The 26,935-nt window shown below is 35.7% G+C and overlaps 1 protein-coding gene across 3 annotated transcripts in view; it reads left to right on the plus strand.

The window, feature by feature from the left end:
* Positions 1–26,935, plus strand: part of NEK11 (NIMA related kinase 11) — a 272,127-nt gene that overhangs the window by 75,955 nt on the left and 169,237 nt on the right. For all 3 annotated transcript variants that reach the window (XM_051962721.1, XM_051962722.1, XM_051962723.1), the window contains exons 5-6: positions 7,878–7,942; positions 9,174–9,300. In XM_051962721.1, coding sequence (XP_051818681.1) covers positions 7,878–7,942; positions 9,174–9,300 — 192 coding nt within the window. The remainder of the gene's footprint in view (positions 1–7,877; positions 7,943–9,173; positions 9,301–26,935) is intronic.

The raw sequence follows: 26,935 nt of genomic DNA on the forward strand, positions 1-26,935 counted from the left end.
TTCTTTGAATTATTTTAATTGTTCAGTGGGTGGGGGTGGGCTGGAGATAAATATATTAAGTGGAAAAATAATAAAATTTAATTTGAAGAAAAAAAATAAAAAAAAACAAATTCTGCTTCTCTATCCACTAAATTAAATTATTGATTTATCACTGCATAGTCTAACCTTATTTTCCTTATTTTTCCTTTAAAGAAAACTTTTATCTATTGACCTAGGTGTTTGGGGAACCAAAAAGCCCCAGGCTTTTTACATTGGATGATTAAAGTAATATTAACTGCTTTGTAGCTCACTGATGCTTTCAAGGGCCAGAATCCTTCAGAGGCACAGGTTTTCTTACAGAACTAAACAGTATTGAGCTTATATTAACTAGCTAGTTTCTCTTGAACATGAGAGATAATTTTTTCTACCACTGATAGCATTGAAATTCTTAAGTTACCTTTTCCTGCACCTTAGAAATAGAAAAGGATCTTCTAAAAAATCAGGATTCATTTCTTTTCTGATAGATTTTGGATAAATTTTAGTTGCCATAGAAATGAAAGATTAAAAAATAAAAAAGAAACAAACAAACAAAAGCAGACGACAGGAGCTTTCCAATCACTAAAGACTTTCCCTGGTAAATACTCTTCTTATTCCAACTAATTTATGCCTTCCATCTTGGTCAGTTTGCCTTGTCTTTCTTTGCTGTCCAAAATTCCAGCAGGTTTTGTACTTTATTAAAAACCTCTGACAAAGGGCTGCTTCTTAAAGAAGCAAATTTTTATGAACTTTATGCTCTTTACAAGGAAACCAGAAGTTTCAAAGTGGTGAACAAGCATTTGTTCAAGTGGTTTCTCTGTGCTAAGCTCTGAAAATAAAAACTAAAGCAGAAGCACTCAAGGAGAAGATAGCATGGCAAAAATTGTATATACAAATTATATACAGTGTAAATGGAAGGTGCCATGGCTTTGTGGAGGAAGTTCAAATCTGAACTGTTGGGGGGGGACTGTGAAAGGTCCCCCAGTAGAAGGGGGATTTGAAATGAGTATAGAACAAAGTTAGGGAAACCACTGACTGGGGAGAGCATCCTCATCAGGCATGGGATCAACCAGAGCAAAGATATTGGGGGTTGGGCAATGGGGGGGTGTAGGGAAAAGCAAGAAGACCCATGTATATGGATATTTATTATGTAGATTTTGAAGTTGAAAGAAGGTTCAAGTTTATCTAATAGACAGATCTGAGATCACCCAGACTTTAAATTATAGTAAATCTCAGCCATGATTTGATCCTACTCTTCTGGTGAAAATGTGGTGGAGAGGATGTGAGATTGGTCATCCAAGGACCTAGATATGAATCCTGACTTTGCTACCTCTTTATCTTTGGGTACTCTATGCCCCTCAGTTTCCTCAGGAAGTTGAACAAGATGATTTCTGAGGGTCCTCTCAGCTCTAAATCCTGTGATTCAAATCTGAAGACTATGGCTTCCCCTCACAGATTATCTCATTCAATGTCTGTGTTAATTTCCAGCTCTGAATTTAATGAAGGTCTAAGGAAATTCTCCTTCAGGAATTTTCATGTTGGAGAAACTGTTTGGTAGAGCAATTCAAATTCAAAAGTGCGTTTCACTGAGCATTAAACATATATTTCAAGCCACAGTCCATAAACATTCGGCTGTCAGTAAAGTATTTATTTTGCTAGTGTCTTCCGTTTTATTGCCGACAGTATATATTAAAATGAGCTGTAGACATAGATTGCTTTCACCTGAGATGGGAAGTAAATTACTTGGGAAAATGATGCACCAGAAATGGCTGGCTTGGCTCCTCTGTGCAGAATACCTTCGAAATAATCTCAGTGTATCACTTCGGGAAATGAAAATGATCTGGGAGAAGCAACAGTGCTAAGAATTAGAGGTTAGCATTCTGTTTATGGCTTTGGTTTTCCCCCTAGCCTCTGAGATGTCAGAGCTTTTAAAAATTGTATTAGTAGCATTTATTTTGAGGGTACCTACTCTATGATAGTTAACAAATTCTAAGAAATGCTGTTTTAAGAGCAGAGAATACTTAGAGCTATCATGAGAGAGTAACTAATTGGAAAGGCTGAGGTTTAAATGAGCTTGGATTGCAAAGGATATCAGACAGTATTAAGGTTTTCCAGGAAGGGCATTTGCCCTGGCACCCAAGATCTGGGTTTTTCAGAGTTAAAGGAGCAGAGAGAACAGCTTCTGAGATAAACATCATGAATGTCTGGTATAAGTCCTGGGAAGTTTGTTGGTGTGCTTATCTAGAGAACGTTCCACCGTGATGACATATTAGGACTTATATTTTGTTTTGTTTTATTTTTTGGCTGCCATGGAAATGAAAGACAAAAAAATACCAATTATTTGCATGTAGACAAATGTTCTTTTTTTCCCTCAACTGTGCCCTTGGTCAACATAAAATAGGGAGCTTTAGGTAGGACTCACATGTTACCTAAATAACATTAATATTACTTATTAATAACCTTTAATATTATCTATTAACAATTAATATTACCACTAATAACCTCAATATTTATATAGCTAATTAAAGTTAGCAAAAATCATTCATGTATATCTTACTTTTTACCACACTAATAGCAAACATTAGATACTATAGTTATTATTCTCATTTTACAGGTGAGGAAATTAAGATTCAGAGAGATTTCCCATGGCCATATCTTTCAGATAAAAGTTAAAGAGGAGACTGGAATGCAGGTCAAGTGAAAGCTTCTTTCCAACAATGTTATGCTGCCTTATAATGGTGGAACTAACACCATATACAATTAAGGTAACTAACTTGTCTTCCTTCTTGGGCAAGCCCTTCATCTCCAAAGGGGCCCGTGCAGCTCCCTAGACTTGTAGTGCTGCCTTAGGAGGGCAACATCCCTGAAAGTAGAAACAGTTGGAGTTGCTAGAAATCTGACCCCTTCTCCTCCTCCTGCACAGGTCAGTAAAAACCAAAGTCTTGTCTTGTTTCTCTAAATGGCAGCTTTATCCTTCTGCTTTCCTCTGGCTCGTGCTCGGCCAGGAACCACGGTAGAAGGTCTCCCCGTTATTTGCTGTCACTGGCTTGGTCCTCTGGTCCCGGCTCTCACCCATTGTTGTTCTGACACGGTTTTTGGCCGCCTCCAGGATTTCCCCTTCTCCCACAGAAGATGCAGGTGATTGTTTTAGAGGGACCAGAGGGCCACATAGTGGGTATGTCTGATGACCTTTGTGATCACTTCTTCCTTTTAAAGGATCCGTCAGGGAGGGAATCCCGAGTTAGTGGTCCAATAATACGTCCACACTTTATCAACAAGACATCATCAGTGCAGAATCTCCAAGACTGCCTTGTGTTTATCTTGTTAATGAGGAATTAGCATCCAGGAGAGAATCTCTCAGGCAGGACTTCCTTGTCTTTACCTTGGGAGGAAATTTCAATATATATTTATTTTTCATCAAAATTAATACCAGTGAAAATTATGAAATGGCTGACCGGTCTTTGGTTCTCATTTTCTACCTCTTCCTTCTTCTTCATGTGGTGCTAGGAACCCCTTTTTGAGTTGCCTACAATTTATCCCTACACAGCTTCAACCAAGGGAGTAGAAGGATCTTCTTTGTATAAAAATCACTGTGCTCTTTACCCTCTCTTTGGTCTCACAGGGTATAGGATAAGAGACCCTAACTTGATTCTCATAATTTTATACCCAGGACTCCTCTCACTTCATAACCTACTTTATGTCTTATTTCTTATAATAAATAAAATAATATATATTATAATAAATAAATAAATAAACATTGATGGAGTTATTAATCTTTAAAAGTTAATTTCAGTTACAATAGGAATAAAGTGGATTGGATTAAATTTGGCACTAATATGGAGGTGGAGGAGGGAGAGGAAACCCAGGCTGGCTAAGGAGGAATCCAGGTCAGAGAGAGGCCAATTTGTGCCACTGGGGTTGGGCTATGAATTGCCACTGTGCTTCAACCCTGGGTGAAATAGGAAAACCCAAACTCCACCAAAAAAATTTTCTGGAGATCATCCGCCTGTAAAATGGGAGACTGTAGCAACCATGGGAATTTCAGGAAGTATCTGGTTGATGATCAGGAGACAGGATGGTGCTACCTTTGGGCAATCTTCTACCTAGGTCCTAGGACTCAGACAGCTCATCTGTGTACAGCTGAGCTTGACTTCATTCTGGGTTTCTAGCAAAGGGAATGTGTCCTAGGATCTTGGAATCATAGATCTTGGGATAGAATAGAAGAACATTTTGGAAAAAATCAGCCCCAAGGGTTATAAAAACCAAAATGAAACCCACTTTTCACTTCTGTCACAAGCATTGAAACTGTTTGCTTCATTTCTTTTAGATGTTATGGGTAACCATGGATCCATATGCTTTCAGAAACCACAGTTAGAACTATATTGTTATGTCCCACAGATAATATGAGAAAAGACATGCCTTGTACAAAATAGCCAAAATGTGGGGTTGGGGAAATCATTATTCATATAGAAAATTATACCTTTTGGTTACCTTTAGACTTAAGTTTTTGACAATGTGAAATGAATGTAGCTTAGAGGAAAGAGACATAATGAAATCTGGGTTTTGCTCATTTGCCCGATGATTAGGAATGCAACCAATTAAGAATGCCATGAGCATTTAATTTTATTGTTGTGTGCCTCAGTTTCCCTATATGAAAAGTAAAGACATTTTTAATTTAAAAAATTTAAATAGGAAGAAAATATGGGAGATGTCCCATTATTTATGGGATGTATGTATGTATTATGGTATGTGTATGTGTTTGTAATTTGAGGAGGTAATATCAGGTAAAAGATGTTGAAATATTTAAAGTTATTTTTTAAAGAAGAAAAAATACTTAATCAATTTAAGGTGCTATAATTTATATTTCTAAAATTAATCTTATTTTTAAACATATCTGATTATGTGGACCTTAGTCAAAACTACAATGAATCTCTATTGGTAAAAGTGGTTTTGTTTAATCCAGGTATAGGGCTAAGAAGAGAGAGTGTTTTCACCTTTGCAAAGGTACAGAAATAGGTGATATTGTGGCTTCTTCTATGCACAGAAATAGGTTACTGTAAATGGATCATAGAATGATTGGATAGGAATCAAATGTAGGGAAGTAGAAAAGGTAGGAAGGGATCAGTTGTAAAGAAGCAGAGGACTTCTTTAGTAGTAATTAGAAGTAATTAGAAACCATTGGAATTTACTGAGTAGAGGGTTGATGTGGCCAGATTTAAACCTTAGGAAAAATTAATTTGACAGCTGAGTAGAGGACAGATTGTAATGAGGAGAGAATTGAGACAGGGAGAGCAATTAGAAAGCTATTACAGTAGTCCAGGAGAAAGGTAGTGAGGTTCTGAAGTAGGATGGTGACCATACCTGTGGAGAGAAGGAGATGTACAGATGTGGTAAAAGTAAATGATAAGATTAGGCAATGAATTGGATTTGTGGGTTAACTGAGAATGAGGAGTTGGGAATGAGGAGAGAGGGATTGTGAGCTCTTGAAAATGAGAGGGAAGTGGAAGGTTGAAAGGTTAAGATATTTGAGCTCATGGACCTGAGCTTTGGACATGTTAACTTCTGGATGCCCAATTCTAGATGTTCAAAAGGCATTGGGTGATACCAGCTGGTATCCCAGAAGGGATACTAAAGCTGGATATATAGGTCTGGGAATCACAAACATGATAATTAAGCCCATGAGAGCCAATGAGATCACAAGGGAGATAGTATAGAAGAAGAAAGGAAAAGGTACCTTCCAAGGTTTAATTTTCATCCTAAGGATGAATTATTTTGGTTGAGACAACTCTTGGAAGGTTTTTGACTCATGGTGATTCAGGCCATACTTAATCCAGACAAACCAAAGAACTGAAATTTCTTCCAAAGAAGCATGGAAGAAATATGTGCTTCATTTTGCTGCAAGAGTGATTCCAGTTCCTTAAAGATATTGCAGGAGACCTGAAACTTTTTGTTCTTGGCTGATTGGCTGAGATCACCCAACTCTGTGATTCTGCCCAAGATGTCTTCCATATGAAAATTTCTTTCTAGTTTCCTTCAAAACTCAACTCAGGTAGACATTTTTACATAAAATCTTTCCTATTTTTTCTCCTGAAATTACCTTGTATTTATTGATGTGTAACTGTTGTGTCTCTGCAGTGGAATCTAAGCTCCCTGAGGACAAGGGCTATTTTTTTTCCTTCTTCTTTTTTTTTTTTTAACCCCCAGACTTTAGCATGGTGTCTGGCACATGCTTGATAAATGCTTGTCGACTGACTGTTGGAGTCCAGCTCCTGTAGTGAATTAAGGGTGTGAATTTACCTGGGCCAGGCGGAGAGAATTTTGAATATGAACTCTTCAAAGTTTATTGATCAGAGAGACAAATATACATACCTCAAGAGCTCATAGACTTGATACAAAGTACACTCATACTTCTCTCTAACAAACAAGATCTCTTGAGATGTAAAGGATCACCACCCAGATCTTGGTTAATTAGATGCAAATAGTTGAGATACACATCAGGGTAAAGTTTATCATACCATTGTCTCAAGTATCTTTCTCTCAAATGCCTTTAGCCTCTACTGTGGGCCCCTTTTCCTGTCCTAAATTCAAAGATTTGCCTTTCCAAAAAGTAGTGTTTGTATTTTGCTTCAGTCACTAGATTATTAATTTATATTGATAAGCAAGAAATCTGCTATTTCAATAAGAAAAGGGAGTTTTGGTGAGCCAAGTTATTGTAAAATTCAAGACCTGGAATGGATTCTTATCTCCTGGCCCTCTACAATTAACTTTGTTTCATTTGGTTTTTTAATATGCCAGCCACTGTTCTAAGTACTGAGGACACAAAGAACAATCCCCCCCCCAAATCCTTTCCATAGTGTATGGGAGCTTACATTCTAATAGGAGAGATACCTACACATATAGGAGTACATACCAAAACATCACCTACAGAGCAGATACACAGTAACCTTGGTGGAGTGGGAAAACACTAAAACCGGGAGTAAGGGAACCAGCAAAGGTCTTAATACAATAGATACAGTATTTGAGTTGAATTTTGGAGGAAAACATAGATGGAGTTGGGAGGCATAGAGAAGAGAGATGGAGCTACTATTATTATTTTGTTGCCATTGTATACTATCTGATAATATACATACTATATGAAAGGACCACTGTGCATTCACTTATCACTCAGCCATCTAAAGTTGGGTAGTAGTGCCAAATAATATATTTAGTTAATTAGAGCATTTTCAAAAGATCTGTGAGGTAATAATTATTTTCATAGTAATACTAAGACATTTTATTTTCTAATACAGGAAACATCATTAAATGCAATCCCACATAAAATAAAACTCTTTGAGGGTGATTTGTTAAAGTGGAAAGGGATCTGAAGACCAAAAAGTTGGGCAGAAAATCACTCCTCTAAATCATCTTCTATATAGGTGATTTTCAGTGAAAAGATCCCAGGTTGTGATTATCTGCAGACTAATATTAAAAATATGCTTGTCTTTTAAAAAAATATGCTTGTGAATATTTTATTTAGTTATTATTTACATTAGATTTTATTTGTCTCTTGGCATATATAAATTCTTACCAGTCCTGTGGACATATCCTTTAATTATATGTTCTATTTTTTGTTCTCTAATGTCTTTTGCACTTAAAATCAAATAAATTTCCCTACATTGTGAATTTTTGATAAAAATGATGAGAATGCCTTTTATTTTGTATCTACTAATTGTTCCAGAATCCAAAACATTGCAACAATGCTTTTTCATGAACATGAAAAAATATAGGTGTGGGGCTTTACAAATGCAATATAGTTATATTAGCAAATTTGCAATTCCATGATTGAAATGAAGTTAAGTTTGAGTTTCTTTTTCCTTTCCCAGGAGAGTACTTCACAGGGACCTGAAAGCAAAAAACATTTTTTTGAAAAATAACCTACTCAAAATTGGTAAGATTTTTCCTTGTACTGGGAATTGTGCAGTAGTGAAACACTGCATTCTAACTGTCCTTGCATATCAAATTAAATTAGATAGTCTTGGGAGGGCTCACTGTTAACAGGAATTCATTAGTTTATAAATGTTATAATCTTTCATTTTTACCAAGAACCATAAAACATAAGCCTGAATCAATTTTGAAACCTAAATCCATTATTTTATTTTTTAACCTATGCTCTCTAAATGGGAGAAAAAAAATATATTCCCACTTTTGTAGAAAATTTGGAATTAATTGGACTTGTCTCCTGACTTAATGGATTACTACAGATTCTCTGCTTATTTTCTCATGGTCCACAGGAACTTATTACAGGTAATTAAAGTGTGATGAAATAGTTTTGTTAACCTTTTGTCCTTTCTAGTAATTATTTAGACCTTAATAGCAACCCTCAATGATTAGTTATTGGATTTATGAATCTAAACTTTTCTACTTTTTTAATAGAATAATAGAATAGAATTAAAAGAATTTTTAATAGAATATCAACCATAAACCCTAACAACAGTAATTAGGCAAGAATAGGCAGAATGTGGCTGATAAAAATCTGATTTTTAAATTTTATAGTTTTGCCTTGTAAAACTTTAGATTTTTATTTGTGCATGAAATTTTCTTTTTGTTCATGAACTTTTCCTATTTCTGCCAAAATTTCTGTTTGTATCAAATTTAGTTTTGTCTTTGTGCCATGTTATTCACTTATACCAGATGTTCATTTCGTCAGGATTCTTCTCAAAGAAAGAGTCCAGTTTTGACCAAATATTGATTGCCTCTTTGGCAGTAGGGTACTGATGGGTTATTTTGGACACAGTCTACTAAGATTGTACCATGAGTCTTGAGCTTCACTGGTTTGAGAATGAAAAAACAAATCTTTGAAGCCTTAAGGTAGTTGCTGTTGTTATATAATTACAGAATTAACTATTGTTTTTTTCTTTGAAAAATAATATGCTTGAATATTTCAAGCAACTTTCATTGATGAAAGTACTCATTTAATTGTCCTGTGCCTCCTCATTTAGTTCCTATTGTCCCATAATTCCTCCATAGCCTTATGTGGAGAGCAGTGAAGCATATGTTTAGCTCCTGAAACAAAGAAAAATAACATTGTGGAGAAAAATTGGTGTTAATGGATAATCCAATAATGGATTAAATTGATTTCATTTTTTAAAAATAATAACAAAATTAATTGTTGTTTCGAGGGGATTTTGGAGTCTCCCGGCTCTTACTGGGATCATGCGACCTGGCAACAACTTTCACTGGGACACCATACTACATGAGTCCAGAGGCTCTGAAACATCAAGGTTATGACACCAAGTCTGACATTTGGTGAGTGAGCAGTCCTAGTCCTGATACCTTATCCTGGTTGCAATGAGGTGAGGAAGGAATTCTGCCCTGTACTTAGGTCTCCATCACTGCTCTGTGAGAATCATTCATTTCCTTCCATTTGCAAAGAAATAATTATTTGACATGAGAGGAAACAAGAAGACCTCGAGATCTCGGTGGCTGGTTTTTCCCCCTATGTTTTATGACAGAATTTAGGAGATTTATTGCAATAACTTAGGTTTGCTTCATTTGAATTTACTTGGTTGTTGTAGTATTTCCTTGAAAGACAGCTTCATGTAGTCAAAAAAACATTTGCCTTAGAGTTAGGAAAATTTGAGTCAAGATCCATCCTTATCTGTAAAATGAAAATAGTAATACCTTTGTGTTGTGGTGTTGTGGGGAAGATCAAATGAAATAACGGTAATAGATGACAAAACCTTACAATTCTATATATAAATATAAGTCATTATTATTCACATCAATATCCTCATTAAAGGAAGTTCTCTGGGTTCATTGAGACACGGGCATTAGACAAGCCATGAATAAATTTCCCAGATGGGGACCAGAAAGATATAAACACACTGTGTTATGTACCACCTTCGTAGAAAGTGCATTACTTTTCTTTGACACCCTTTTCATCTCAATGCATTGAAGTAATTTCCTTTGAAAAATTAATGGGTTTTGTGGGACAGTATAGGGTTATAATTCCTTTGTTAATGTGCCAGGGAAATCCTTAGCCCATCATTTCATGAAATCAGTCAGTCTCTATTCAAAATAATTTCTGAAAAATATTTCCAACATTTATACTTTTGTAAGAAATATGGACAGCTGGTGGGTCACTGGCTAGAATGCTGGCTCTGGCTTCAGGAAGACTCGCCTTTTGGACTTCAAATATGACCTCAGATACTTTTGTGACCCTGGGCAAGTCACTTCACCCCTTGCCTCAGTTTCCTCATCTGTAAAATGAGTTGGAGAAGGAAAAGACAAAACCAACCTGAGAAACTCCCAGATGGGATCAGAGAATTGGACATGACTGAAAACAGCTGAACAGCAATAACAAACAAAAGGGACATGGACTCTTTACAGATAGAGCTAGTGTAGTAGATAGAGGGCTGAATCCAGAATCAGGGAGAACGGAATTAAAATCTGGTTTTAAATTCTTGCTAACTGTGTGACCTGGGCTTAAAGCATTATATAAGTGTGATTATTATTTTAGAAAACTCTTCATTGGGAAGTAATATGAGACTGTGGAGGGAGTGTTGGGTTTAGAGTTAGAGAAACTGAGTTTACATCTGCTGCTAGCTACATGATTTTGGACAAGGCCCTTAATCTCTCTGGATCTCAGTTTTCCCATTTATACAATGAATGGTAGAGTTAGAAGAACTTTGGAGTCATTTGCAAGGGTAAATCCATGATCATGTCACACTATAAGAATGCTTTTTCTGAGGTAGCCTGTCAATATTTCAATTTACTAAATATTGATGGGGCAACTTAACCATGGCCTTGAGGATTTAGTAATTTTGTATTCAGATGAGTTTGGATGTGGGCCCAAAATGAAAGGAATATTTTACTTTTCCTTTTAAAAATTAGAAAATGTATTATCAGCACCTCCTTTTGATTGTGGACAAAAAATAGTCATAAGGAAATTTTTACAGGACTCATGTTTGCAGGAAAAAGAGATGTTCTATATCAGGTTTTGAACAGAACAGAGAAGAAGAATTCTTTAGTCTGGTTATAACCTGCTTCAAAGCCTTTTACTCTATTTAAACTCCTGGGAGGTTTTCACATGAATGTATAGAAGACATCCATGGAGTCATTCACTGCATCCTGGGCCATCACCAGTCTTTCTGATTTTTGTCTTGCCATGAGACTTTGAAGACTCTGAGAGAGTGAGGCTGATGATTTCCTGCAACTCTGCTTTACTTAAGTCTAATTCACATACAAGTCAAGACATCATCCATGATCTCTTTGAAAATGAAGGATGAATCATAAATATTCTAATCAGTCAGTATAAAATTATATTTATGAAAGTAGCAAAACTGATATACTTTTTACTTTTAGTTTTATTTTTAATTAGTTTTTAAAATTTTAAATTAAATTAAATTAATTTTATGATATAATATATATTATTTTGATATATTATTATATATAACATACTTTTATATCACATAATTCATTTATTTATATTTATATATTTATTTATGATATATTTTTATATTATATCTTTTACATATTATAGATAATTATATTATGTTATAATATATTATACATTAAATAAATAATTAAATAATTTAATTTAATTAATTTTTAAATAGTTTTATGCTGTATTAATTTTATAATTCAATCTGTTTTTCTTTGACTTAGTTCAAAGATACAAGTTAACTCATTTGCTTCCCCAAGAGGTATTTTGTCTGTCCTTGTATAATTAAGGAAGGTCTTATCTCTCTACCAAACCCTCCTGAGCATCAAGGTTTCTGCTAATTCAGGTCTATTAATGAGGTCTGCAAAATGTTGACAGGTCCTATAAAATAATTAGCATTCTTTGATTGTTACAGAGGGATTGATACTAGCCCCATAGCCTGCTTTCTTTAAAATAACCCATCATGTTATCCCCACATGAGGCACAGAAAAGACAAAAGGCTTTCATTCCTGAGAGACTCAGGGAGTTAGCTGTCATCTCAGAGAAAGATTGAAAAGATATTTCCTGAAAAGAATGAATTTAACTCCTATGGTGTGGAGAGGCTTTCTGAAGAGATTCTTGAGAGACTTTAACTACCAATCTGAGATCTTAATGATGGGACCATTTTCTGAACTGATAAGAAGTCAGCAGTTGAAATTGATGACTAAAAGTGACCCTGGTAGAACTTTTTCTCATGACTAATACATTGTTGAAATATTAGAATATGTCTTTGTATTGTTTGTTAAATTTTTATTAAATTAAATAGCTAATAATATTGATGTTTGAGAAATAAGTATACGTTTATGGGAAAAGAGGTTTCCTGAATTATTTAGGAGCTGGACTAAAGATTCGGAGTTAATTGGCAAATTGATGAGAGATTGTACTCTTCATTTAAATAGAAATATCAGAAACCAATTAAATAATTAATAATTAGCTAGTAGCACCTCGAGCGAGGTGACCACTCCAAACAGTAAACCACATGTTGAGGAATCATCTTGAGCTATGTATGATACTTCATTATAGGGTGATGTCCTGCATCATTGTAATTAATCAATTTTATTTTAACATTAAAAAGTCTTAACTTTTTTTTAGATTACTTTGATTTCCAAATATATCTTTCTGGCTCCTTTCCCCAGAGACTCATTCCTTTCAACAACAACAACAAAAAAATGGAAGGAAGGAAGGACAGAAAGAATAAAGGAAAGAGGGAAGAAGTAAGAAGGAAAGGAAGGAATGAAGGAAGAAAAGAATGAGGGAAGGAAGGAAGGAGGGAAGAAAGGATTAATAGAATTACATCATATTCAGTTTTGTGATTGTAGAAGCAGTAGTAGTTGTTAGTCATAGTCTTTGGATCTTCTGTTGACCTGGTTCATTTTGCATAAAGAAGTGCTTTCTGGATGGCATGATGCCTAACGCCATAAAATTACATTATTTCGAGGTCAGGAAATTTAAATCTCAGCTTTGTAGTGTGTCTTCAAACAATTTACTTACCTCCCCAAGGCTCAGTTTTCTCATCTTGCAAACTGACCAAATTAGACTAGACAACCTCTGAAAGTTTTTTCACTCTAAATCCATGATCTTTTGTCTCTCAGACCCTCTACCTGTATATACTCTTGTATCATTTTGCTTCTCGATGCTCTTTATAAGAAGAAAATAGTTTCCTCTTCTTTTTTTCTGATAAAATAATAATATTTTATTTTTTCCAAATACATGTAAAGATAGTTTCCCACATTATTTTTGTAAGACTTGGTGTTCCAGATTTTTTTCCCCTCCTTCCTTTACCTTCTCTTTCCCCAAAATAGCAAGTAATCTTATATAGGTTAAATATGTGCAATTCTTTTAAACCCATTTCCATATTTGACATGTTTACAAGAAAAATCAGACCAAAAGGAAAAAAAAATTAAAAACAAACAAGTAAAAAAATGAACATACTGTACTTTGAGCCAGAGCAATTTGTTCTTTTTTATTAAAGCTTTTTATTTTCAAAACATATACATAGATAATTTTCAACATTCATCCTTGTAAAACTTTTGTTCAAATTTTTTTCCTTCCCTTCTTTCAACCCTTCCCCTAGACGACAAGTTATCCAATATATGTTAAACATGTGCAATTCTTTTAGACATATTTCCCTATTTATCATGCTGTACAAGAAAAATCAGATCAAAAAGGAAAAAATGAGAAAGGAAACAGAAAGCAAGTAAACGACAACAAAAAAGTGAAAATATTATGTTTTGATTCACACTTAATTCCATATCCTCTCTCTGGGTGCAGATGACTTTCTCTAACACAAAACCATTAGAACTGGCCTGAATCAGCTTGCTGTTGAAAAGAGCCACATTCATCAGAATTGATCATCCTATAATCTTGATGTTGCTGTGTACAATGTTCTCTTGTTTCTAATCACTTTATTTAGATCAGTCCCTGTAAGTCTCTTCAGATTCTCCAAAATCATTCTATTGATTGTTTCTTATAGATCACTAACATTCCATAATATTCATATACCAGAACTTATTCAGCAGCAATTTAGATGGGCATCTATTTAGTTTCCGGTTCCTTGCCACTACAGAAAGGGCTGCTACAAACATTTTTGCACCTGTGGGTCCCTTTCCCTCTTTTAAGATCTCTTTGGGATATAAGGATCTGCTGGATCAAAGGGTATGCACAGTTTGATAACTTTTTGGGCATAATTCCAGATTGCTCTCCAGAATAGTTGGATCAGTTCACAACTTCACCAACAATGGATTAGTGTCCCAGTTTTCTCATATCCCCCAACATTTATCATTATCTTTTCCTGTCATCTTATCTAATCTGAGAGGTGTGAGGTGATATCTCCAAATTGTCTTAATTTGCATTTCTTTGATCAATAGTGATTTAAGGCATTTTTTTTTTCGTATGACTAGAAATGGCTTTAATGTCTTCATCTGGAAATTGTCTGTTCATATCTTTTGACCATTTGCCAGATAGAGAATGGCTTGAATTCTTATAAGTTTGAGTCAAAGTTCTCTATATTTTAGAAATGAGGCAGCTTCCTCTTCTTGACATATATACCTTTTTTATATCTGCTAAGTGACATCTAATGTTAGCAGACCCATATATATGTGTTGCAAACTCAGAAGATGCTTTTGTTCTCAGTAGTATCTGTGATTTCCAGCATCCACGCTTCTTGTACAGAGCACATCAGAAACAGCCTCAGTCTCTTGCACTCTGTTGAAAACACATAAGTCACATCACAGAAATATTGGTAGAAGCGACCTTCACGTATCAGAACCTCCAGGATGATGTGAAGCTTGGGAGAGGAGATGCGTTTTTTCTGTGTGATGTGATCAAGGCCATTCTTTTCATAGAGATTATTTCTTGCCCCACAAGATGAGAGCTGAGAAGCCAGCAACCCTCAACTCCAAATAACAAACTTAATATGAACATGGTAATTACTTTGATTATATCCACATCAAAGATGGCCTTATCTGTTAATGAAATTTCCGCTGTAAACCGAGAATGGCAAAAATAAAAGAGAACTTCTAATTACAGTGATGGATATAAAGTATGATGGGCAATCTTTGGGAGGCCCTAGCAGAAAATTTAGGACTTATGAGGTTAAGATTCCAGTATTGGAAAATCTATTTATGGTAGAATAGTTTCATTATAATTTGGAAATACTAGTGAGTAAATGACTTAAGCATACCAATGACTGTAAATACCATACTTAATATATTCTTGAGATGTGGTTTTCCTAGAGTGGTATTAACCTCTCTGCTGACCCCGCCCCCCCCCCCAGTTTAATAATTCCAGTAGCTTCTGATTACCTCTGGAATAAAATTTAAACAGTTTAGCATTGCCTTCTTCACTCTGCTTTTTCCTTTCTGGAGTTAGCCACTATCTTCCAGTTGCCACCTCACCCTCAGCATGTAGAACTTGTTTACCCTGGAATATCCTCTGCCATGTCTCCCCCCTTTTCCTTCTGGTGAATTCCTCTGTTTTGGGGAGATGCCCATGCTGATCATCTTCATTCTCCCTCTAACTCTGTTAATGACTTTCCAGACCTCCATATTATGCTCCTGTGCTGGTTCTTTGCCTCACATCCCTTGCTTTTCAGCTCCCTTTTGTGTGTTGTCTTCCTCTATTAGATTGCAAGCTCCCCAAGGGCAGGGACCGCCTTTTTTGCCTTATATTTGTGTGCCCAGTGCTTACTTAGCACAAATGCCTCTTGCCTTACCTCTGACATTTAAAGTTCTTCCCAACCTAGTTCCTCCATATCTTGCTAGTTTTCTTTTATATCATCCCCCAGTATGCAATAGATGCCCAAGCTATATTAAATCCCATGATATATTCCTACATATGTGCTGCTAAATGAAGATGGAGCAAATTTTACAGCTGTTCTGACTGAATCCAAATTTATCCATATGAATTTATGTTATACACTCTCATTCGGGACCTTATTGCACTCTCCACAATGGCTCTTCCAAACCTTCTCCCCCAAGCATGTAAAAGCTTCCAGAATGAGATCAGTTTGTTTCAACGGCCACAAAGGCAGCTGAAATCAAGGTGATCCACAGCTTCCTGGGCCATTGTTAAATCATCTTGATTTTTGCCCTGACACTGGACTTCAGTGACTCAGGAAGAGAGAGTGAGGCTGTTGCCTTGGTGCAAATCTTACTCCCTTAAATCCAATTCATGTGCAGGTCAAGACACCTCTTATAATGTCATTGTTCCTTTTTGAAAACAAAGAACTAACAAAAAATTACATCCTTCTTAAAACCTTTCAGGGCTTTTCTTCCTTCCACCTTTTCACCTGGGAATTTTGCTTCTTATTTTCCATAAAAAATTAAGCCATTTGCTACAAGTTTCCTCTTCTCTCCTCTTCCTCACCTTCCTCACTCATGGCCTTCTGCCATAATGAGTGGCTTACTCTTGGCCAAGGATAACCCCTCTCTCTACTTGATTTCATTCTGTCCCATTGCCAGCAAATTTTCCTTCTCTGTCAATCCCACTCTTCCACTTATCTTTCATATTTCCCTATCTCCTGATTCATTCCCTACTGTCTATAGACCTGCCCATGTTTCCCTCATCCTGAAAAACTTTCTCTTGATCCTTCCATCCCTGTTAGGATCATTCTGTATCTTTTCTGCCCTTTGTAGCCAAGTCCTCAAAGAAGGCCTTTTATATCAAAGGCATTCTCTCCCCTTTCTCTCCTAAACACCCCATAATCTGGCCTCGGACCCTGTCATTCACTGTAAATCCCAGCTAAAGTTCCGCCACCCCAACCACTCTTAATTCTCGAGCCTTCCTTTTGTTAACTATCTCCCATTTACCTCCCATAGAGCTTGCTTTATACAAGTTTGCTTGTTGTCTCCCTATCAGATCGCAAGCCCCTTGAGGACAAGATCCATCTTTTGCACTTCTTTGTATCCCTCGTTCCTACACAGTGTCTCCTATATAGTGGGCACTTGAGAAGTGTCTATTGGTTAGTTGATTGAAATGCTCTGGGACCTGGTTTACAGGGGACTTGTGCTTTCATACAAAAAGTTGTTTGAAGATGATTAAAGCACCAAAAAGAAATCAGCCAGGCTTGAGGAGGGTCCAGGACAGGACAAGAAACTACAGAAGATTGGAAAAGTGCTAGGTATAAATTGTTCTGCTTTAGCACTACGATCCAACCCAGCCTAATTGTCTTACTTACAGTCATAGTAAGCCATAGCCAGAAGGTGGCAGCTGAGCTGGATAGAGGAGATAATCTTGCTTGAGATATTCAAGAATTATTTTAAGGGAGAAAAATTCGACAAAAACCAGGGGAAATCTGCCATTAGCTCTTTCTTTGATTTTATACAGTGACTAAAAGGTATTGATGCTATTTGGGGAAGACAGTTTGGAAGGAATAACTTTTCTTCTCAATCTTATTTAAAAAATAAATTTTAATAATGTTTTCTATTCTACATAAATACATATAAAACTCCTCAGAATATTTAACAGATGCAAGATAACCATCTTATCTTAGAACTGTGCTAAATGTTAGACTTTTCCCTTCTGATAATCAGGGAAGTAGATGGACTTGCTGATTTTACAGTTTGCTAATTTGTTTTTCCAGATATCTTAGAATTTTCATTGCAAAATTTTCCTTTAAAAATGTGTCCCATACCTTTGGGCATGATGCTAGCTGTACAATTTAATCTGATATTGGATCTTCCTGCTTTGAAAATCTGAAAACTTGTTTGTGATTTAAAAAATGAAAATAAAATTATTTAGAACATGCTTAAATAACTTTTTGCTATTATCTTCTTTGTTTCTGTGTATGCAGAATGTGGCAAAAATGCTTTTATTTATGTTTTAATGCAATTCTTTCTTCTCCTCTTTCTCCTTTCTTTCTACCTTTCCTTTGTTTTCTCCTTTTTCTCTTTCTTACCTCCTTTACTTCCTTGTACCTTTTCTTGTCTTTCTCCCTCTTTTCCTTTCCTCTTTTTTTCTTCCTTCTTCCCTTTTTCCCTTTCTCCCTTCTTCCCTCCTTTCACCCTTTCCCTTCTCTTTCTCTCCCTCATTCTTTCCTTCCTTCCTTAAGCTAGAGTTGATCCTGGCTTCCAGGAGTAAAGCAGAATTTAGATAGTGTTTATAGTTATAAAAACATTTGTGCTCATTATCTCATTTAATTCTTATAAAAACTCTGTGAAGTGAAGGTAGTACAGTTAGTCTTCTCATTTTTTTAAATAAGGAGACTAACAGAGGTTACATGGTATGCTTAAGGTCATATGACTATTTAATAAAACAGTTAAAACTAGAATCCCAATTTTCTCTTTTCATGTTTACTATTGAAATCACTAAACTTTTTACTTGAAACTGAGTCCCACAAGTCACTGGGGTCAAGGAGAGGGTAAGTAGAGATTTGACTATGAAAACAGAACCATAGTTCTGATCTTTTTCATCTATAGCTCTTAAAGCCTTGAGTTCCACTGAACAGAGCACAAAGTACTTTTATTCCCAAATGGCTCTAACTGACTACAAAAACTGGAAATGGTTATTGATTAGTTATATTATCGTCATTTGGGCTTTTCATTAAATCTGTTTTGTGACAATGAAAATTTTGTTTAAAAAATTTATTTTTGTTTAAATTTTTTTGAAAAAATTATTAAAATTTTATTTTTATTATTTAAAATATTTTAAAATTTAAAACAATTTTTTAAAATGTTAAAATATGGCATAGTGGAGAGAGAGCTATCCTTATTACCAGAAAAATTTATGTTTGTTCCATTTCTACTATTTAGTGGCTCTGTGACCCTGGGTGAGTTTCTAACTGCCTACAAGCATGGCCATGTCTCCTCATCTTTAAAAAATCCTCTTTTAGCCCAGCCATCCCTGCCAGGTTTTGTTCTATAGTTCTCCCCTTACTGGCTAACCTTTTTTAGAAAACCATCTATGCCACTTGCCTCTATTTCCTTTCTTTTCTTCTGGTAGTGAATCTTTTCTGACCTGGCTTCCAATTTCAGCTCACAATGGACACTACTTTCTCCAGTATGACCAGTGATCTCTTACTTGCAAATCTAATGACCTTTTCTCAACTTTTGTTGCTGTAGACTTATGTAGCCTTTGATATGTTATTATCCCCTACTTTAGGTTTTTGTGACCCTGTTTTCTCCTAGTTCCTCTCTTAGCTAATAGTTCTTTCTCAGGCTTTTTTGCTGGATCTTATATTCATAAGTCTTAGGGGTTCCCCAAGGCTCTGTCTTGGGTCTTCTTGTATACTGTATTTATTGGTGATTTCATCAACTCTCATAGCTTTTCTTAATCTCTTATAGAGATGATTCCCAAACTAAACATGCAGACTTAAAATCTATCCTAAACTACAGTCCTAAATTTACCATCAGCCTTTTGGACATTTCAAACTGGATGTGTTGTAGACATATCAAACAAAATAAGTAAATTTTCTTTGCTCCCCAACTTTCTCAAATTCTATAAACTTTCTTATTACCATTGAGGACAGTATTATCTTCTTCATTTCTGTGTATGCAAAATGTGGCAAAAATAATTTTATTTATGTTTTAATGCAATTATTCTTCTTTCTTTTCATCTTTCCTTTATTTCCTCTTTTTTCTTTCTTCCCTCCTTTACTTCTTTCTACTCTTTATTGTTTTTCTCCCTCTCTTTCTTTCCTCCTTCCTTCCTTCCTTCCTTCCTTCCTTCCTTCCTTCCTTCTTTTCTCCCTCCATCCCTTCTTCCTTCCTTTCATCCTTCCTTTCTCCCTCTATCCCTCCCTCATTCTTTCCCTCCTTCCTTAAGCTGTAGTTGATCCTAGTTTCCAGGAGTAAAGACTTCCTTAAGGCTTTCATTCACTCAGACTTTGGTATAACCCAGATTCTTCACTCTCATTGCACACATAATAATTTGCTGCCAAGTCTCATTAGTTCCAGCTTCACAATATTGCTCTTAAACTTCTCCTTGCTGCCCAAATATCTGCTCTCTTATGTTGACTCTTATTACCTTATTCCAAGACAATTGTAATAGTTTCTTGGGTGGTCTCCCTACCTCAAGTCTCTGCTCTATTCTAGTTTATCATATGTTCAGATCCAAGTGATCTTCCTAAAATACTATTGTTATAATGTCATCCCGATACTTAATAAACTCCAGTGTATTCTGTCACCTCTAGGATCAAATAGAAATTCCTTTGTTTAGCATTCAAAGCCTTTCATAACTTTCCAGTCTTCTTAGTCATTACTCTCTATCTCTATATACTTCGCACACATCACTACCTTTTATCATTGGCCATCACCCAGACCTGCAATCTTCTTTTTCATGTCTCCCTCCTGATTTCTCTGACTTCTTTCAAGACTATGCTCAAAGTCTGTATTCTGTCAAAGAGCTCTCCCAGTCTCCATCTGCTCCATACAATCCTTCCCTCTCCTCTACTTCCTTCCTCCTTAGATTAACTTCCATTTACATTTCTTACTTATTCTGTGTGGGCAATTTATATTTTTATTTCCCATTAAATTGTGAGCTCCTTGGGGTCAAGGACCATTTTTTTTTCATTTCTTCATACTCCTAGTGCTTAGCATAGTGCCTGACACCTTGTAAATGTGTTTGATGAATGTGCATTGACTAACTAAAATAGCAAGTCTAGTCCCAATCTTATTTAAAAACTAATCTCTTAACATGAGTCCAAGATGTCTATTTCAATTATTTGTGTTCATGAAGAATTTTCCCTAAAACAGAATTTCATCCAAAACTTATATTTGGATTGCTGATTAAATGAAGATCTAATACTCTTATTACTTTGGTTTTACTCTGCAAACAGATGATAGCAGTAATCATCAAAGCTATTAGTAATGATTTTTAAAATGGAAAAGATGAGTTTCAAAGCCTAAATAATGAAGACTCATACATTATTGACTCTGTTAACCCAGTATTTGATAAACTCAACAACCAAATTACTTGGCATGAAGAATCAGACATAATTGACTTTGACTAATCCAGTATTTAATAGACTCAACAACCAAAATTATGTAGAGAAGAATGACAAGGACTGGTGGGAAAACTGGAATGAATTTTGACAAAAATGGGATTGAGGAACAATATCTTACTATCATTTGTCACGATAAGCTCAAAATGAATAAATAACCTAATATTAAAGGGTCACTCAAAAAAGATTAGATGAGAATCAGGTTAAGATACCTCTCACAGTTACAGTTAGGGAGGCAATTCTTAGCCACAAAGAGATAATCCCAAAAGATAAGAGATAATTTTGTTTATATGAAATCAAATAATTTTTGCACAAAGAAATTCAAATCAACACTATTAGGATAAGAAGAGAATTGGTTGAATGTAAAAAAAATTGGCAGAAGATATCTCTGGTAAGGATCTTTATATTCTGAAATATATAGGGAACAATAAAAAAAATTAGTCCAAAACAGACAGAAGTAGGTGCTAAATATATATTTTTTCAGTGAATTTGATTCTGTCAGCATTAAGTAAGCCCTGGACGAGTTGCCACTACCCACTACTTCCCTATTTGCAAGCTAGTCCAGGAATAGTATTACAACCAATGTTCTTTTAAAGTGAGAGAAGAATCTTTTATTGGGCAGTTTTCATGAGAAGTAGGTGTACTCACAGGTGAAACCCACACGGAATACAGAAGCAGAGCAAGCTTTCTACTGTTAGTTCAGGTCTTTAGCTCTCCCTTTAAGGTTCAGATTGGTCCGGGTTGGTCAGATTTACAATCCTCTTTATTGATTCATCCAATACCACAAAAGGCTTGTGCCCTGTCATTGACTGTAGCCAGTTTGGGCCAATTTAGGCCTAGGCTGCATTATTAGGAACTTTGTTATTTAGCTCCTTGACTCCCAGAGTGATTAGTTGAAGAATCTTAATAAGATATTTCACCCTTCCCTTCATCCTGTGTGTAATACCTGTGGAAATCTAACTTCTACTCCTCACAAGGACTATGATTTAAACCCAAATCATTCTGGCTCTCACTGGGTCCCAGGCCAAGCCCACTTAGTCTTTGTTTGGGCCTTGACTTACTCAGAGTGAATGCAAATATTAATAGTTCCTGCTTTGGCCAGAAACCCTGAGGGTCTTTCCATTCCCAGATTGGATTTTGGGGAGCTTTGTGAGTAGTGGCCATTCTTTGCCTGCCTTACTTCTTTCTTATCCACTCTTAATCACTGAGTGAATTGTTTGCCTCAGTTAGACTGAGACCTGGATTAAAAGAGCCACTGCATCCAGGCCACGTCCAGCTGCCCTGATCTATATCTGGCCACTGGACCTGATGGTTCTGGAAGAGAGAATGAGGTAGGAGATCTTGCCTCCCTCGCTTAAATCCAATTTACTTGCATGTCATGGCGTCACCTCCTGATGTTATGGTCCTCTTTGAGAGTGAAGGACAAATAATAACAGTTATGTACAAATAGTTATGTACAAATAGTCTATGGGGGTCAGCACTAGGTATAGTTTCATACAATAAACCCAAACTAGAGGCTTTCTCTTCCCTTTCCCTCTTTCAAAGATGGACCCCAAACACACTGAGAGTCACTTTGTTGCACGTTTGTATGCATATATATATGCATAAAATTTTAGCAAATTTATCTTATGTGCATTTTTAATTTGTCCCTCCCACAGACTTTGTTTTTATAATAACTTTTTATTGACAGAACCCATGCCAGGGTAATTTTTTACAGCATCATCCCTTGCACTCGCTTCTGTCTCGATTTTTCCCCTCCCTCCCTCCACCCCCTTCCCCAGATGTCAAGCAGTCCTTTACATGTTGAATAGGTTACAGTATATCCTAGATACAATATATATTTGAAGAACTGAACAGTTCTTTTGTTGCACAGGGAGAATTGGATTCAGAAGGTAGAAATAACCCGGGAAGAAAAACAAAAATGCAAATAGTTTACATGCATTTCCCAGTGTTCCTTCTTTGAGTGTAGCTGCTTCTGTCCATCATTTATCAATTGAAATGGAGTTAGGTCTCTTAGTCAAAGAAATCCACTTCCATCAGAATACATCCTTGTACAGTATCATTTTGTTTTATTTTATTTTATAATAACTTTATATTGACAGAATCCATGCCAGGGTAATTTTTTACAGCATTATCCCTTGCATTCACTTCTGTTCCAATTTTTCCCCTTCCTCCCTCCACCCCCTCCCTCAGATGGCAAGCAGTCCTTTACATGTTGAATAGGTTACAGTATATCCTAGATACAATATATGTTTGCAGAACTGAACAATTTTCTTGTTGCACAGGGAGAATTGGATTCAGAAGGTAGAAATAACCCGGGAAGAAAAACAAAAATGCAAATAGTTCACATTCGTTTCCCAGTGTTCTTTCTTTGGGTGTAGCTGCTTCTGTCCATCATTTATCAATTGAAACTCAGTTAGATCTCTTTGTCAAAGAAATCCACTTCCATCAGAATACATCCTCATACAGTATCGTTGTCGAAGTGTAAAATGATCTCCTGGTTCTGCTCATTTCACTTAGCATCAGTTCATGTAAGTCTCTCCAAACCTCTCTGTATTCATCCTGCTGGTCATTTCTTACAGAACAATAATATTCCATAACGTTCATATACCACAATTTACCCAGCCATTCTCCAATTGATGGGCATCCATTCATTTTCCAGTTTCTAGCCACTACAAATAGGGCTGCTACAAGCATTTTGGCACATACAGGTCCCTTTCCCTTCTTTAGTATTTCTTTGGGATATAAGCCCAATAGAAACACTGCTGGATCAAAGGATATGCACAGTTTGATAACTTTTTGGGCATAATTCCAGATTGGTCTCCAGAATGGTTGGATTCGTTCACAACTCCACCAACAATGCATCAGTGTCCCAGTTTTCCCGCATCCCCTCCAACATTCATCATTATTTTTTCCTGTCATCTTAGCCAATCTGACAGGTGTGTAGTGGTATCTCAGAGTTGTCTTAATTTGCATTTCTCTGATCAATAGTGATTTGGAACACTTTCATATGAGTGTAAATAGTTTCAATTTCATCATCTGAAAATTGTCTGTTCATATCCTTTGACCATTTATCAATTGGAGAATGGCTTGATTTCTTATAAATTTGAGTCAATTCTCTATATATTTTGGAAATGAGGCCTTTATCAGAACCTTTGACTGTCCCACAGACATTTCACCCAGTTGTTCAAAAATAAAAAGAAAGCCCTTAATCATAAATCTAAATAGTCCAACAAAAACAAATGCCTACAATGGTTATATTGAAAGTACATGTATTTCCCTGCACTTTAGCAGGAGAAACATGGCATGTTTCAGCTTCAGTTCTCTGTATACATGTTTAATTATTTAATTGATCAGAGTTTTAAAGTTTTTCAAAGTCGCTTTTCTCTTTAACATTGAATAGAGAACATTTTCATTATATTGATTGTTCTTGGAATTCTGTTTACTTTATTCTATGTCATTTCAAAGAAATCTTCCCAGATGCCTCTGAAAAATGTCTATTTTGTGATTTCTTCTAGTCTAAGAATGTTCCATTACATTCACATATTATTGACTATATTATTCATATACATATAGTTTGTCTGACCATTCCCCAACCTGGACTTCCCCTTAGTTTCCAATTTTTGACCACTTTAAAAGGATATACATACATACATACATACATACATATAGATAGATAGCTCTTTTCCCTCTTAATTTGATCCTTTTGGGTGATCTATTTATTATACAGAGAGAAGTGATCTATTTATTATACAGAGAGTATGTGCAACTTAGTAACTCTTTGGACATACCTCCAAATTGCTTTACAGAATGACTCAAGCATTTTACAGATCCACCAATAATGTACTAATGTTCTGATTATTCTGAAACTCTTTGAATGTTTGTCATTTTCCTCTTGCTGGTCTGATAGATGTGAGGTAGAACCTCAAATTACTGCAATTTGCATTTTCTAATAATAAGTGATGGAGCATTTTTTCATGTTATTCTTAATAACTTGGATATCTTCCTCTGAATACTGCTTGTTTATATCCTTTGAACTTTTTTCTGTTGGGGAATGACTCAGGTTTGTATATTTAAATCAATTTTTCATATGTCTTGGATACAAGTGTTTTATTAGAGAAACTTGTTGCAAAGATTTTTTTTTCATTTCCTTGTTTTCTTCCTAAATTGAATTATATTACTATTTGCACAAAAGCGTTTAGATTTTATCTAATTAAAATTGCCCATTTTGTCTAGTGTGACCCTTTCTAGCCCTTAATTGGTCATGAAATATTTCTCTCTCCATAGATCTAAAAGGCAGTTTTTCCCTTGATCCTCTAATTTATTTAGATGTAAATGTTTACATCTAGATCATGTATTTGTTTGAAAATTAACTTTGTATAAGATGTGAGTCTATTTCATATATATTCTATTTTCTTTTCTATGTCCAAATTTTTTTTCTCACTAATAGAATGGAAGCACATTATAGGCATTTTTGTCTTATCATATTATTAAATTAACTATACTGAAAGCAGGGAAAAAGGACAATTGAGAAAACAGTTAAGGTGAAGCAGAAGAAAATATATGCTTTGTCTAGAAGTCAGAACATGGTTTGCATTTTTTTTTCAGCCAACTGTATCTAAGTAAATAAATCAATTCCAGAGAGACTTAAGTTTAAAAAGATACTGGCCAAGAATTGGAAGGCTGTGATCTGGTTATTCTTGCCTTTCCCTCCATGCTTATCGCAGCATTGATACCTAGTAAGTGATTAATAAATGCTTGTTGAATGAATAAATGGATGAGTAAATGAATAAATAAAATGAAAGATATGAATACATCAGAATAAACTAAAAGCATCTATTTCCAAATCTGAATATCATTTAAGTGAATTGATTAGCAAAACATACTGAAACAGAAGAAAAGTTCTCAGGAGTCCTGAATGTCTTACTGTTGAGCAGGATTGTTATTTTCTTTTCAAGGCATTTGCAAATTTTGTGATGACATATAGCTCAGAATGATTTGAGTTGCCTTGAGATAAGTCACTGCAATTTGCAATTCATTATCAGCTTTAGCTGCAGCAATCCTCCAGATAGTTCTGGTGGGCTTAGACAGATGGTAATTTTATGGAGTTCAGGTGTAATAGACCCAGGATCGCACCTGATCGCAGCCCTCCATATATTGCTCGGTGCCTCTTTTAACTTAAGTCTCTCTGGAATTGATTTACTTACCTAGATACAGTTGGCTGTACTTTGAAAAAAAGAAAATGCAAATCGTGTTATGGCTTCTAGATAAAGCCCATATTTTCCTCTGTTTCACCTTAACTGTTTTCTCAACTGTCCTTTCCCCCAGTTTGGAATGTATACAGCAAAATGACTGAAAGAACAAAGGACATTCAAACAGGGTCGCAGGAATCTTACCCTATCAGATGCTGGAGACCAGATGTGAGGTGGGCGTTCACTCATATTCATAGCATACATATTGACCCAAAAGGTCTCGTAATGCACACACATAGAGCTTTTTTTATATAACATTTTGTGGCTAATTTGAGTATTTTATATTTTTGTAGTTTCTTTGCATACGTTAGCTCATCTGAGCCTCTTGAAGATCCTGTAAATAGGCAGGGTCACCCTTAGAGATGGAAGCTGAGTTCAAGTTCACATAATGAGTCAGTGGCAGAGATGAACCCCAGACTCTGCATTTTGGCTTCAAGTCCAATATAATCATGTGTGGCTGCAAGAGACCAGTATTTTAAGCCCCATCCTTGTCCTTTATCTCACTTCCCACAGCTGGCCTGCGCTAGTTGACATGTGCTCATGGTTCCTGTGGTAAATCTAGATTAATTAATGCAAACTCTATCCACACAAAAACATGCATATGTATGTGTGTATATATACATAGACACATCTGAGGGAAGGATAGGTTTTTAGAAAGATGATTAATTCACTTTTAGACATATTGAATTTAAGGTGCCATCAGGATGATGAGCCTATCCAGGAAGCAGTCAGAAATAGAAGATGGAGCTCTGGGAGAATCAGGGGATG

Source organism: Antechinus flavipes, chromosome 5 (assembly GCF_016432865.1).
Source record: "Antechinus flavipes isolate AdamAnt ecotype Samford, QLD, Australia chromosome 5, AdamAnt_v2, whole genome shotgun sequence".
Taxonomy (NCBI): Eukaryota; Metazoa; Chordata; class Mammalia; order Dasyuromorphia; family Dasyuridae; genus Antechinus; species Antechinus flavipes.